General features: G+C 41.9%; 1 protein-coding gene across 3 annotated transcripts; it reads right to left on the bottom strand.

The window, feature by feature from the left end:
* Positions 1–159: 159 nt before the first annotated feature.
* Positions 160–14,050, bottom strand: KBTBD2 (kelch repeat and BTB domain containing 2). Of its 3 annotated transcripts, none has more exons than XM_076330835.1 (4): positions 13,992–14,050; positions 6,284–6,813; positions 3,333–3,498; positions 160–2,894 (listed from the first exon to the last, which is right to left on the bottom strand). In XM_076330835.1, the coding sequence occupies exons 2-4, from the start codon at positions 6,451–6,453 to the stop codon at positions 1,359–1,361; spliced, it is 1,872 nt and encodes a 623-aa protein (XP_076186950.1). In that variant the 5' UTR covers positions 6,454–6,813; positions 13,992–14,050; the 3' UTR covers positions 160–1,358. The 3 variants fall into 3 exon arrangements, with proteins under 3 accessions (XP_076186950.1, XP_076186951.1, XP_076186952.1); XM_076330836.1 differs by lacking the exon at positions 13,992–14,050 and adding an exon at positions 13,338–13,632; XM_076330837.1 differs by lacking the exon at positions 13,992–14,050 and adding an exon at positions 5,720–5,772 and having other exon boundaries at positions 6,284–6,368.
* Between the last annotated feature and the right edge of the window lie 329 nt (positions 14,051–14,379).

Raw genomic sequence — 14,379 nt, forward strand, 5'->3', positions numbered from 1 at the left:
CACTGACCGGTAAGCAGAGTCAACTAATACACATCTCCAAGCTTTTCACAGCTTAACTATTTCAAGTTGCCTTCAACAAACTACTCGCTAGAAGTGTGCGTGTGGTGGGAGGGTGTCACAACTGTATCTACTTCGACCAGAAAGCACGCTCAAACTCAGTTGGATTCAGTCTTTTTTAATAAATTAATGTCATTCAAAATACAGTGCCAGAACATGATGCAGCTGAACATGCTAGTAAGGTTTGTCATGAAGCACCTGTGTTCATGTTAGATTGGCGGCGCCCCGCTACTGCTAGTGGTTCCTGGGATTAATGCCAGAGCAGCACTAGTCATCTGCTCTCCTGCACACACAGCACAGGATATTCCTGAACAGTTTGCTTCCCCCCCCCGAAGTAAAAAACCTGATAGCTAAGGGATATCTATACACAATCACACTACAGTAATGCTTGTTATTAAATTAACAGAAAATAAAGACCTGGTTAATCCACACTAAAACTTTGTTTTACAATGGAAAAATACATCAGCAGCAGGAAGTAATATACATGAGCCAATGTTACTGTAATACAGAATGTGGAGACATTTACCGATTAAAGCTCCACATAGACCCGCACTATGAGGGCTGACAATTCCTATTGCAAGCCCAGCAACTTAAGTCCACACCTGGTAAACTACCAGCTGCTTGGAAGACCTGTATTCTAAATAGACAGGTATAAGTTAGTGAAAATAGAATACATGCACCTAATAATACAGCTTGACTGAACCTGCAGTCATTTTGCCCTGCATGTTGCCATACAATGGAAGATCTACCCTTCCTACCACAGGTAGATCCATGGGATTTGTTTCTTTTCCTTTTAATGGCATTACTATACCAACATGGATATTTATTAGTATTTATTAAGGAAGTGCAGCACAGTCCTTTAATTAGGCCACACTGACAATTGTAGAACTAGCACTTAAGTAGAATATCCAGAAGTAGTTCAAATATAACTGGAAGATACTTTCAAAGAGAGTTGTGACATCATCCTAGAAACAGTAACTACTTTTTTTCTGAAGCTAATTTTCCTGAACCAAGACTTCATATAGCTAGAAATTAATCCTTTAGACAAGTCAGATGCTTAAGCTCATGATATACATATATGTTTCTCAATTATCAGATAATAGTATTTCAGATTATGGAAGCGTATCATCTGCTCATTTCACTGATTCATACTGAATGGCGGCAAGTGTTAGGTAGGGCATAGAAATACAACTCACGAAAGACAGGTTTGACATTTCTGTTTCCAGACCTGTTCTTTCACAGCCATCTATTTATTTCAAGATAACCGAGCACAGAACCAGTTGTGCAGTCTAATTTGGGAGCTATACAGGTGGTAAAGTAACCATCTCCCCATCCAGCTCAAATTCATCAGCTCCATCTGGTGAGAAGAGATACGTTGGAGGTTTCCATGGGGACTCTTCAAGGCAAGATGGATACAGCTTTCCTACAGTGCACCGGAAGTCTTTCCCCAAATCCCACAGCACACGTTCCGATATGTGCTGTCTTAGAAACCAGCGATCGAGTTCCAGGTCATACTGATAGGTGGCATACTTCGCTCTCTCATTCATGTGGGTTTCTCGTATAAAGACGCATAAAGAATTAGAGATGACGACAGCTCTAACGCATGGGTCAGAATACCGCTTGGCAGGGATATTGGCTGCCATTCTCCATTCATTTTTATTCACATCATAGATTTCCACAGTTACGGAAGACCCATCTACAGTACTGCTTGGGAGTCTTATACCAGAATTGCTGGCAATATGCAGTCCTCCGATATAGAATATTTTATCGCCAAAAGCAGCGGCTGAAGCAAAACATCTACTTGTTTGCCGCATAGCCATTTCTACCCAAGCATCTGACCTGGGAAAATAACAGTACATCAGGTTGTGTGCCATTACATAAATGCAGTTGTGAACTGCTACTGCTGTGCTCCATTGCCAGGCGCAAGGCAACGGGCTTACCATGGTCCACTCGTCTTTCTCAGTATCATATCTCTCCACAGTTCTCCTGTTGAGTTCTCCACCAACGCTATCTCCTCCGATTGCATAGATGTATCCTTCACAGCAGACCAGGGATGGCTTTATACGAACAAAGAGCATCGGTGTCTTTGGAAACCAAGTGTTTTGCTGTGCATCAAACCAGTAAAAGCAATTCACAGTTCTGAAGGCAGCCTGGAGTTTACTGCTTTTACTGTGATTGGTTTTCGTGTTTTTCAGAGGAACTTGCCCACCTGCTATATAGATGTCATTATCAGGAGTTACAAGCGTCCCAACCTTATGCAAGTCAGCAGGAGGGTTGCAGAGTTTGTAAACTTTTTCTGCCTGGGGGCTATAGCAGACAGAAGAATAAAGACTACCGGGGTTTTCAGCAGCAGCTTCAATGAATATCATCATCTCCTCTTTTGTCATACCAAGTCTGGGCTTGAAGAACTTGGGCATCGATTTGTACAGTCCTTGCACCACCACCGATTTATCGTTAGGTGGTAAGCCTTGAAACCAGGCTCTCTGTGTTACTTCTGAAAGTGCATCGATTCGGATTTGGCTAAGAACAGAGGACAAATACTGCGATCGCGATTCTGTGTTGTACTCCAGCCATAACATAGCAGCTTCACGAACTGTCTCCTCCTTTTCCACATTTAAATTGTCACTGCTTAAAATATCTATCAGTAGATCATGTGACAGTTGCATGAAAGCCTCCTGGTGGTACACTGCTGTGAACTTGTGCTCTACCATTCTTTTAGCGCTCTGTTTTAACTCTTCACAGCTGAAGAGATCAGCAAAACTTAAGAGACGCACACAATTTTCCGCGTTAATTTTTTTGATTAAGTATTCTCTACACCGTTGTAACACATCATCTACCTGTAATGCAAAGAAGACACACTAAGTATTAGTGCTTACAATCTATTCCTTCACATACCGGCAGCAGGTAAAAGTACCTGCATTTAGTGTTGAACACCAGAGTTTAGGCCTGGCATACTAGATATACACAAAAATACAGCAGTGACTTACTCAACTGATTGATACAGATCACATACATCACACGATTATGTCTGCTTGAGAAACTAATCATCTAAACATTAGAAGTGCACTGTTTTACTTCCACCCTCCATAGGGTCCATAAAGCAAGGAGGGATGGGTACACGGAACATAGCTGGCAAGCAACTGCTGTCTATACTGAGCGAACTGAACAAGAATATTTTGAAATGACTAAACAGAAAAGACTATTTAACAAGATAAAGACAAAACGGTTCACAGATTAGAAGCAGTTATTTCATACTCAAAATAAAACATTCCTACCTGTAAGAAGCAGGCAGTTTCATAAAGCTGTTCTACCGTGCTGTCGCTTATTGCCAAGTTACCCGTGTATGCATAAGTGATGATAATTTGTAAAGTGGCTGCATCCACATTCCTCAGGTGTACGTGTGTTTGTTTACTTTCACTTAGCCCGCTCATGAACATGGCTCTGAAGAGAAATACACATATTAAGACAAGGACCAACAGTAAGTACAGTAATCTTAGTCACTTATCACCTGTAACCCTTCAGTGATTACACTCCAAAAGGTGAACAGTCTTTTCGGTTGCCTCTTTGCAGGTGTTTAGTATTTACCTTAGGCTACCATCTAGTATTTAAGATAAAGCACGTGTACAAAACATTCAAAAAGTACCATCACTGCCTTCTGTAGACATACTTCATATTTATACAAACTGTTTTATCTTAATCAGCAGAGAACTCTAATGATTTGAGTTTTAATGATGAAATTTAAAACCTTTTCTATGTCAGGTGATAATACGAGGGAAGAAACATCCTCCAGAAAATACTGTTGGAACATATACAGATAGATTTTAGGTTCTAAAACAAGAACAGCAGATTTATGCAATGGATTGAGCTTAGTCATATCAAAAAGCATGCTCCTCTGGGAGGAGGAGAAAGTTAGCTCAGAAAAAGGAACAAGCACTAGCACTCCATGAAGCATTTCTTATATACCATTCATAATAATATGCAGTAAACGTCAAGTTTGTAGACAAAAAAAAAAAATCAATGACAGAAAAAACTATCAGACTTTGTCTGGGGAAAAATACAAACTCCATGTATTTCCATTACACCTTCCTGAAAAAGTAGAAAGGCAATTTAATGGGGAACATTGATTTTAAGAGCTTTATATTAATTCAGGTTTGGTATTTATGGTTTTATTGAAAATTCAGCACAAGGCTCTTTATATTTGGGGCTTTTTAGGAAACCAGATATGAGACAAGTTAGAAGGGACGGTGGGGGCACCCTACAGCCCTGCCTTCAGCTGGAGAGGTGAAGGGGATATGGAGATACACTCCCGAAGCAAAGCCATTCCAAGAAGCACCTGATACAGAGACAGTGCCCCACCACTGTTCCCTCCTGCCCCATCCCCATCTCTCTGTCTTCCTCTAAGCTCCTTAACTCAGGGCAACTTGCATTTTAGGAGGGATCACTGACTGGCCAAGTGAGTATCAACTTGCCATGCAGCTTTGTAGAGGTAAGCAAGACAGTACGAGCACCAGCAGAGACTCCTCTTCATAGAAAGGAAGAGGAGGTAGCTGTTGGAGAATCTGGCTCTAGTGCATGCTTACACACTGCTGAGCGGCCTGCGCTGGAGCTGGGCTGCTGCAGCACAGCGTTCAAGCACAAAGACGGAAGGTGAGCTGGCTGCAGTCGTACACAAAGGCAGGATCACGCTAAGATGCTTTTCTGTTCTTCCCCCTCTCCCCACAGCCTCCTTCAAGGCTATCAATTTTTCATAATAAAGCTAAATTTAGGAAGCTGAGCATCTTTTTGTAAACCAAAGTAGAGAAGAAAAACAGAATGTGACAAAACCACAAGCTTGATACTTTTAACCAGTGCCAAAACCTCATTCTCCATGAATAATAAACAAACACATATGAATAAGAGATCTGACTGCATATTCTAATGCAGCACACTGCGTGGACTCGTGACAGCTTTCCAACCTTATGATTAGCCACCCACATTAAATCTGGCCACATTTCCAGGGGCTGTTATTTTATAGATTGTTGGAACTATGTCATCTGCAGAAGGCCAACGGCAATAATCATTATCTAGTCATGACACAATACTCATTGCTAAAAATTGTACCAGACTCATCTGAGATGAAAAAATTAACACAAAAACCAGCAGCAACAAAAACTTAGGTGAAATAATAAATTAACCCTTGAAAAGTTCCCTGCATTAGAAGTTATTCTCTACATGATATTCTATATGAGAAAGCAGACAAAACACAAAAAATACTTTAGAAGCGTTCCGTATAGTGAGCCCATCTCAACGAGCAGACAGAATTAGCAAGCCTTCCCTTGAATAAATGGGAAAGAAAAAGTCCACAATGCATCAGGAAAGTAAAACATGCATGGATGTCACCAAGGCTAGTTTCAAGCTTCAGAATTCCTTCCAGACAGGCAGATTAATTACACTGTGTTGCCAACAAAAAATGATTAATCACTGCAGAAAATTCATGGTGCCTCATCTTCTAGGACTTACTATCTGCAAAAAGTAGTAGCACTCGACGTATCTTATTAATAAAAACTTTTCAAAAGACAAAAAACAGGACACCTGGGAAGCAGGAGCTACTGAATTAAAAATTGCAACAGCATCTCAGTGCAGGGGGGGGAAACAAAACCAAGCCACCCACACACAAAAAAACCTGTTGCATTGCAGCAAGACTCTCAGGCAAGAGAAGAGTTTCTGGCTTCTTCGCTGAGCAGAGAAAAACCAATTATTCAGAAAACGAAGCCATGAACTTGCACACCAATCCCTACTTCTAGCAGAGGCTTCTGCTAAGAAACTACAGCTAATAAACATGACAATGGAACTCCCATAGCCAAGTCTCAATAATCCCTTGTTACCCTACCTTGGGAAATAAAAAAAGATTAAATATTTAAAGATTAAGTATGAAGAATAAGAAATTTACTAATTATTCAGACTCGCTTAACTCCCTAAAGAAAACGAACCATCACAAGTGTGATTTCCCCACCACCACCACTTACTGTAAAAACTACAGTACCTATCCAGAGTAAGTCACAAGATGCTGGAAAATTTATTTTACTCTTTTGGTGTTGGCAAGTAATGATATTTAGTTTTTTTTACTTACTTCGCTGATCTTTAAAACTCTCTGCAACGCATTAATTGTTAATCAATTAAGTAATATTACACTCAAAAACAGGTATCAGATTTTCTAGAATTAACAGATCCTGCTTTGAATACTTACCTGAAATACGAGCTGCATGTTGCAAGAACCATCTTATGGCAGGGAAATTCAGTGCCCTCAACAATCAACACTATATCAGTTAGCAACTGCTGTTCATAAAAGAATTTTAACTGCTCCAGCAAGGATACAGCATACTCGGTATTTATCTGCCTCTCGTCCTGGGTAGACATGACTGTATTCCATTAATATCTCCAGGACCAGAGAGAAAAGTCAAGATCTTTTTGCCAGAGAAAGGTCAGTTGAACGTTTCTGAAGTAACCAGAGAAGAAATGGCAGGTGGTCTGTAGCCTTGAGAAGCGATACTGATAAAAAAAGGCAGCGTTATCTTGGACTGCTGAATCAATGTTTCAGACTTTGACCTACTATTAGGTCATCATGCTTTGACTTGATGTCACAATCTGTTCAGAGACTTTCAAGAGTGTCTGCAGAGCTCCTGTTGAGATCTATGATGCAGCAAATGAATGAGCAAAAGCGAAGTCTGAGGTAGATTTCGTGGTAACATCTCGTGATCAGTGGCTGCACTTGAGTGACTGAAAGCAGGAAAATAAAATTAACTTACACATTAGCACTTTTTCAAAAACCTTTCATAGTTCCCCCTTAAAAGTAATTGTCTAACAAACTTATTTCTAAATTAGTACTTAGTTACTTGCACAAAAACTCGTTGAGAAAAAAATTAAACAACAAAAGTATCGAAGAGAAATAAAAAGCAGAAGAGTTTGTACATTAATTTGCATCAAGACCTAGACTCACGAATTAAGATAATTTACTTTGTCAACACAGCTTCTAAGGCTGGAGAGTTAAAATGAGGTTCAGTAAGACCTTACTCCTCTTCCAAGGATTACCCAGTTTTCCCTCTGAGAACACCTGTGCATTTCCTTCAACCATGGATAAGATAGCCACATTTTTTTCATTTCCATATTAAACAGCTGCTTTTTCTACTTCTGTGTTTTTGTCTACTTAAAGCTTATCAATACCAGGCCACTAAACATGTAAATGCAGCTTCTTCAACATTCCATCATTTTCCAACTAAACTCTCAACATCATCATCAACCCATTTATTTCACCTTTGGCATTCTACTAGCAAACAAGCAGAACCGGAGCTAAGGATTAAAACACCTAACATCCTATATTCCCAATGCTTATTTGATTCACCTTCTCTGCACAGAATGGCTTCACCTATTAACATTTCATATTCCACTTTTTTTCCTTCTCAGTCATTTCCATACAGCCAGGTAAGCATGACTGCTGCAGACAAGAGAAAAGAAAAATAAGGAGATACTAGAAGCAAAGGGATGCTGGAATAGCAGGGGTCAAAGCACTTGAAGCGGTTATAAAGCAATGACCACAGGCTACCAAAGTCTGTTTTCTTGTTTGGACATTTCTCCTCCTCTTAAAAATGGGGTCAGGTTTTATCTTATCTTCCATGTGAACACAGAAACATAAGTAACAATGGGATAGTTGTGACAGTAAAATCACCATCATAAAGGATACCAGAGTACCACATCTATCAAATACGTCCAGATTTATTTAATCTTGCGCTGTTTTTTCACATCCCAAAATCGAGGAATAACCAGGGACATGTTTGTCTAATGTCCAAGACATCACTATCATTATAGTTCACGATGAACGGTGAAAGCAGAAGTACCTTACTTGAAACAACATACTTTAAGTTCCATCAAAAAATACACGATTTAGTGTAAGATGAAGGCTGTAGAAATACCTGCCAGCCATATCAAAGATCTGCTATTTCAAGAGAGCCCCGCCTGTAATACAATTCAAAGACAGCTGTCTTTTAACATTCACTCAAAACAGATATGCTTAATTAATGCCACTTTAATTACTACTAATTTAGTGTCACTGATCCTTTTCAGTGAAGAAATACACACAAACAGGAATCTCAAACTCCTAGTTTTCACTGGTTGTTTAACTGGAAAACAGTCAAAATAGTCAAACCCCATGTTCACTGTTTGTTCAGGTGAAGCCAGTTAATTAAGAAAAATAGAAAAGGTGTTAATATTTGGGGGAGGGAGAAGAAGAGACTACTATCTGCTATAACAACAGATATTAGCATAAGTCTTGCCTTCAGGCCTTCACATTTCAGGTGCAGTTAACCACTGAAGTCACTAAACCACAAGTATATCAAGGACATACAAAGACATTGCTCATCTAAAGCAATGACCTTCTGCTTCAAGTCACAGCTTCTCTTCACCAAATTAGTATGCATCCTATCTCTGTATCACTGACCACTATCCTGGTTATCCGATAACCGCTTAACATGCAACCTAATCCACTGACAGATTTTGCACTGAACTTTAAATGGCTACAGAGACACGCAGACTTCCTAAGTGTGTTAGGCCCACAGAAATAAATAGCTCATGGCTCTGCTGGTATCCCGGGTCTCTCTACAGCATTGTTTTTCCTGGCTTAGGAGTAAAGTTTCAAGAACAATACAAGCCGGTGGATTAAGCTCTGTTCGGGCAGAGCATCAGTAGTAGTAAGCTTTAGCAAAAGAAGCCATTGATATCCTAGCTTCCTATTCTGATGTAATTGTAAAGAATATAAATCTTCAGAAACAGGAAAAAAGAGCAAAACTAGTATGCACGGTTTTAGTCATTAGGTAACAGAACCAGTCAAGGATGCCACGGAGAAATTGATATACACCTGCTAGTAAGATTAAAGACATTTTTGGCAGCACACAGCCGACAGTCAATAACTGAAAAAGCAGACCTGTTTAACAGAAGAGCTGAAACTGTGAAATTAATTACTATAAATAGCTGGAACATTTGAGTATGACCCTCAGTAGCAGAAAAGATTGAGGAGATGACAGGAGTCTTGTTGCAGAACATTTATGTGATGTGAACCACCTTTGAACTGTAAGTTTACAAAGCTGGAGTCCTTGGTTTACAGCTGATCTGAAACCATCTCATTTCCGTGATGTGCTCCAGGGAGGTGCACATGGTAGGAACACGCTACGTACATGATTCCCGTTTTCCACATCCATACTGTGTTTTGCTGCCAGTGATAGCCATTTGCTAAAGAACAAAATTTTGTATTTGTCACAAAGTCAGGAGTCGCGTCCCATTCCCTTGTAACGGAACCATACTAAATACTCCTCAGGAGAACAATAAATAAATACATCAAGGATCTCTGAGTTTCTGGTCTAAAATTACCATCATTTATATTGTCATTTGCCCAAGAGAAGCGAATCTCTTCAAAACATTAGGATAAGTGGCGTAGGAACATCATTTTGTGCCTGGAAAGTCATCCCAGACTACCTACCTCTCTCCCGCCTCTCTGAAGAGTTCAAGACAATTTTAAAGGAGATGCTCTCCTCACTTTAGAGGCTGAAAAACTGAGGCACTGAAATAAGAATCAGCTTGTCCAAAGCCACACACTTGCCAAAGGAGAACTGTTAGAGGCTCACTTGTCCCCAGTCCCAACCTAACATCTCCCACTGCGCTGTGCTTGGTTGGCATACAGCTCTTAGATCTCCGCTAACTGAAAAACTATGAACTTGAAAAGATGTCTACGGATGCACTACAGCCTCCTGTAGTTCTCAACTACACAGCGGTGGACATTTCTGATTTATGGATGAAAAGATCTATGGCTGAAGTTAGCTTAATATCCTGAACTGAAATTGACAGAATAAAAATAATTCTTGAATACAAGTTCTATGAATAAGACTTTCCCCTTCAACGATGTCACTGGAATGACCGTTTTGTTCTGGGTAACTTCTTGGAAGTCAGCTATCTAAAACAGGACTGGCAGGTAGCTGCTGGAAGGCCAGAGCGGTACTGGATTACAAACTAAACCAAATTATTACCGGGTGATCCAAAGTAACTCCCTATCAAGCTGGAGAGCAACATTAAGTAACAGGTTGATAAGAGGGTTTATTTTTAAGTAATTATTCCTTTTAGCTTAAGTAATTTTAATGAGGTGGCTTTTAACACTTCTTCATGTACTTCAAATCTGAATGAGACCATTCCAAAAATTAGTCATCAAATGTTAATGAGTTATGGGACAGGCTATTAATTGCCTTCCTTGAATCTGTTTATCTTCTGAGGTCAGACAAAGATTGATAAACAGAGATACATACTGCACCACACATACGGAAGTGTTAACTCTATACTTCAACGTGTAACATGGAGTAAGTATATTGAGTATTTCCAATTTAATTAGTAGGGAAAGGTATAAGATACATAGATATAATATTCTTCAACTGGACTAATTAAAAACAAAATTTGCTTTATTTTTTCCAAATTATAAGAAGGGCAAAACAGATATATAGACATGCAATTTTTTTTTTTTTTTTTTTTCAATATTTTGATACCAGGAAAAGAAATAAGTTCTTCTGAAAATCCCATTAAGAAGTCTGCCAGATTAGATGCCCGAGTTCCAGTAAAATTCTGGAAAACACAAAGATCTAGGAAAGTCTCACAGGTTCCCATCTGCATCTTCAGCCACTTAAATATCTCTTGAATTCTAACTTCACTAACTACAATTCACACTTCAATAAACCTGTATATTTGGAAGAAAAAGAAAAAAACAACCACCAAAACTTATTTCCCTGGACATTCAACTTATTTAATCTAGTTTTAACTAATAATAAAAAAAAAGCTTTAAATACTACTTTTGTGCACTTTTAATCAAATTCCTATTTCCATCCAAGGGCAGCTTCATACAAATCACAAGTAAAAACACATCTAAAGAAGTGAGTCACTCACTATTTTTAACATAATAAAATGGCAGAATTAAGAACTGAACAACCATAAGCCAAACTACACAAGCATTCATGTGTGTAGAGATAGCAATCCTCCCAGCTAGCAATCAAAGTACGAAGCTCAGGCACTTTAATACTTAGTTACTATTAAGGATATTCTGAGTTACAAATCAACATATTTCAAAATGATTATACCAATTAATAGCAAAGGAAATACAAGTACTAAAAACAATTAAAATCAATTATTTAAATCGATACATCTAGCCAACAGATCTCAAAGATAGGAAAGAAAGAAGAAAAAGGAGTTGGAAGCTCTAGAATCTTGAGTAATATATCAAATTTGCATCCTTGGCAGCAAAAGAGAAATAGGTAATTGATGAAGCAGTTACAGACTTGGAAGTTTTCCTCTCTTCTAAAGCCATCAAAGGTATCTTTGATAGCACTGCAGTCCAGAAAACCGAGGACATCAAGGAGATTCTAATAAGGCAACAACATGAAGTTTCACAAAAAACAAGGACCAATTTATTCCTACAACGTTATCATCTTGAAAATTACTATTCACTTGGAAACTACTACTATTTTCCATACATATTATGCTTGGGAGGTGAGTTACAACTTTGAGGTAGGTGAGCTTTCTGAAACTACGCAGAAGCTAGAGACTAGAAGTGTCAGACTCCATGCTAACAACATGTTTGGTCACAATGCACTCCTCATTACCAGTTTCTTTCCTGTTTTTCTGCTCCTAAAGGAAGTTATACACTAAAGGAAATACCTGCTCAGAAATAAAACTAGCACAAGATAAACCAACAACTTAACTTGGCAACTGGCCTTCTACGCTGAGCACAGGTAGTTTCCATCCCCAAGGGCGTTTCTGTTTCTGTGGAAAGACTTGACCTGTTTTGGAAAATTAACCTTTGAAAAAAAAAAAGTGGGCCATGGATGTCTCCAGTCAGATCCAGCCATATATCATGTATGTACAGAAAAGTGTTTTTTTCTTCTCTGAACTCTAGTATGTTAATGAAGCTAGTCTGTTTTATTTAACAACTTAAATTCCAGTTTACAAGTATACGTCACTCCCTTAAATATTCACTATGAGATATGATGATGTTCAACTATAAATTCAAGCATTCCTACATTAAGAAGTTAGATTTAATAATTAATGTAGCTTAACTAACCGTAAGTTAGTTCCTGAAAGGTTAAGAGTCTTATAATGGCTATCTTATTGGTGCATATAAAATTTATTCTCAAAACGCAACAGCCACTAAGTTAAGGAAGAGGAATTTTAGGATTTGCACCAATTCTGGTCTGCTTCATAATCACATGACCAAAACAAAAAAGCCTGCCTCAAAAACAAAAACCCCAAACCAACAACCACCACCTGTCCAAAATGTAGTCAAAAAATACTAAATAAGCAGAAACATCCTTTCTTTCGCTTCTGTCTGTTCCTGCAAGATGCCAGTTACACAGCACCGAGTATAATGTGACCCTTTTACTCCCCACACAAAAGTAATTGGAAAAAAGGTGACACCTATACCCAGATCATGAGACTACGATTTACACATCTGAGTATATTAAATATTAAAAATTACCTATTTCTCCTAGTATATTTATGAGAAACCGAACTAAGTTGATCGTGTATTTTAATGATCTCCTAAATACATCGTCTTAACAAAATTCATGTAGATACAACAGCCCTAGGTGAGCTCACAACAGAGCACAGCCTTTCAAGTCCACTATGATCACAAAGTAATGTAGAAAGCCAAGCTGCGGCTTTGCAAGGAAACCTCTAAAAATGCAAATGCTAACTACAACACAAATCCATTTCTAAGTCATAATTAAAGTTATTTCAAAAGCAGCAGGTACCTATCCCATTCATAACAGAAATAATAGAAAAATCTTAGGCATGCAGATGGCTCACTTCAAAGGTATACTATGCATATATTTAGTCTACAAAAGTTCACTAAGAAATTTGACTCTTCAAATCCACATATATAAACATTGAAACCCACCCTCGGTCGCTGCAGGTACTAATACTACATATACACACACAACTAGACGTACCAGCAAGGAAAGGTGGGCAATTACAAGAAACGGCAATGCCACCACAGTGCTGCTCTCCTGGAAGCCTTGACCGTGTCTGCCCCTTCAAGCATCACTGAGAAAAACCCACCGAAGTTGCAAACATCCCAACCTGCTCAGCCGAAGAGGAGCACTGAACGCTGAAAGCCCTACTGCCCACCCCATCACAGGCCTGAGTTTACTGTCGCCTCCTGCTCGCGGGACACAGCGACACGGTACTAGAGAGGGAACACGGTTCCCCCCCCCCTTCCTTACACCCAGGTGCGCCGTCCCTCCGTTGCCGTAATTCCTTTCCTGCTTCTCTAAGAAGCTCCCCGCCAGCCCTAAGGAAGGGGGCACCTTCCTGCTGAGCGAGTACCGCCGCACTCCGGGGGTCAGGGACGGCCCCGCCGGCCGCACGGCTGAGAGCCCGGCGCGCTTCCCTCTCCTCTCCTCCTCCCGGCTCTCCCGAGCTCCGCCGCGCCAGGAGCCGGCCCCGGCCAAGGGCGCGGAGGCGGCCCCAGCAGCCACCTCGCCTTCTTCCTCGGGCTGCCTCCGCCGCGGGTCTCCGCCGGCGACCAGCGGGCCCGGGAGCCGCAGCTGCCGGGCGGGAGCGGCCGCAGGTCGCGGAAGGGACTGGCGGGAGCCGCACCCAGGCGGGGGGAGCAGCAGGCTGCCGCAGAGCCCCCCGCGGGCCTCCCCGCCGCGGGAGCGCCGCCCGCCGCCGGGGCCGAGGACCCCTCGCGGCGAGGGGCGGCCTACCCCCGCTCCGGCCCCGCAGGCCGCCGCCGGCGAGGAGACGGGAAACGGCCCGACGGCCGCGACAGACGAGGGCGGCCGCCGCCTCGCGGCGTGGCGGGACGCGAGCGCGGGAGAGCCGCCGCCGCCGCCGCCGCCATCCCCCCGCCCGCCGCCCCCCCCCGGACAAACCTCCGACCGCCGCTTCCTCTTCTGCCTCAGCGTCCCGAGCGCGGGCGGCCAGGGGCGAAGGGGCCGGGGAAGCGGGGGAGGGAGGAGGGGGAGGATCCGGTCTCGCCCGGGCTGCGGAGGCGGCGGCCACTAGGCGCGCAGGCGCGCTGCCCTCCGCCTCCTCATCCCCCACAGCATCACCGCCGCTCGGCGGCCGTTACGATGCGCCGCGCGCGGCCGCGCCCGCCCGCCTCTCCCGCGCATGCTCAGAGCGGCGTGAGGCGCGGGGGCGGGGGCGAGCCCCGCGCGCCAGGTCCGGCGTCTCGGCCCGCCCCCATTTCCTGTTCCTCTCTCCCGAGCTTCCCCTGCCCGCGCGCCAAGGGAACGGCGGCCTCGCCGGCCCTTCCGA

The sequence above is a fragment of the Aptenodytes patagonicus genome, chromosome 2 (assembly GCF_965638725.1).
Source record: "Aptenodytes patagonicus chromosome 2, bAptPat1.pri.cur, whole genome shotgun sequence".
NCBI classification, from domain to species: domain Eukaryota; kingdom Metazoa; phylum Chordata; class Aves; order Sphenisciformes; family Spheniscidae; genus Aptenodytes; species Aptenodytes patagonicus.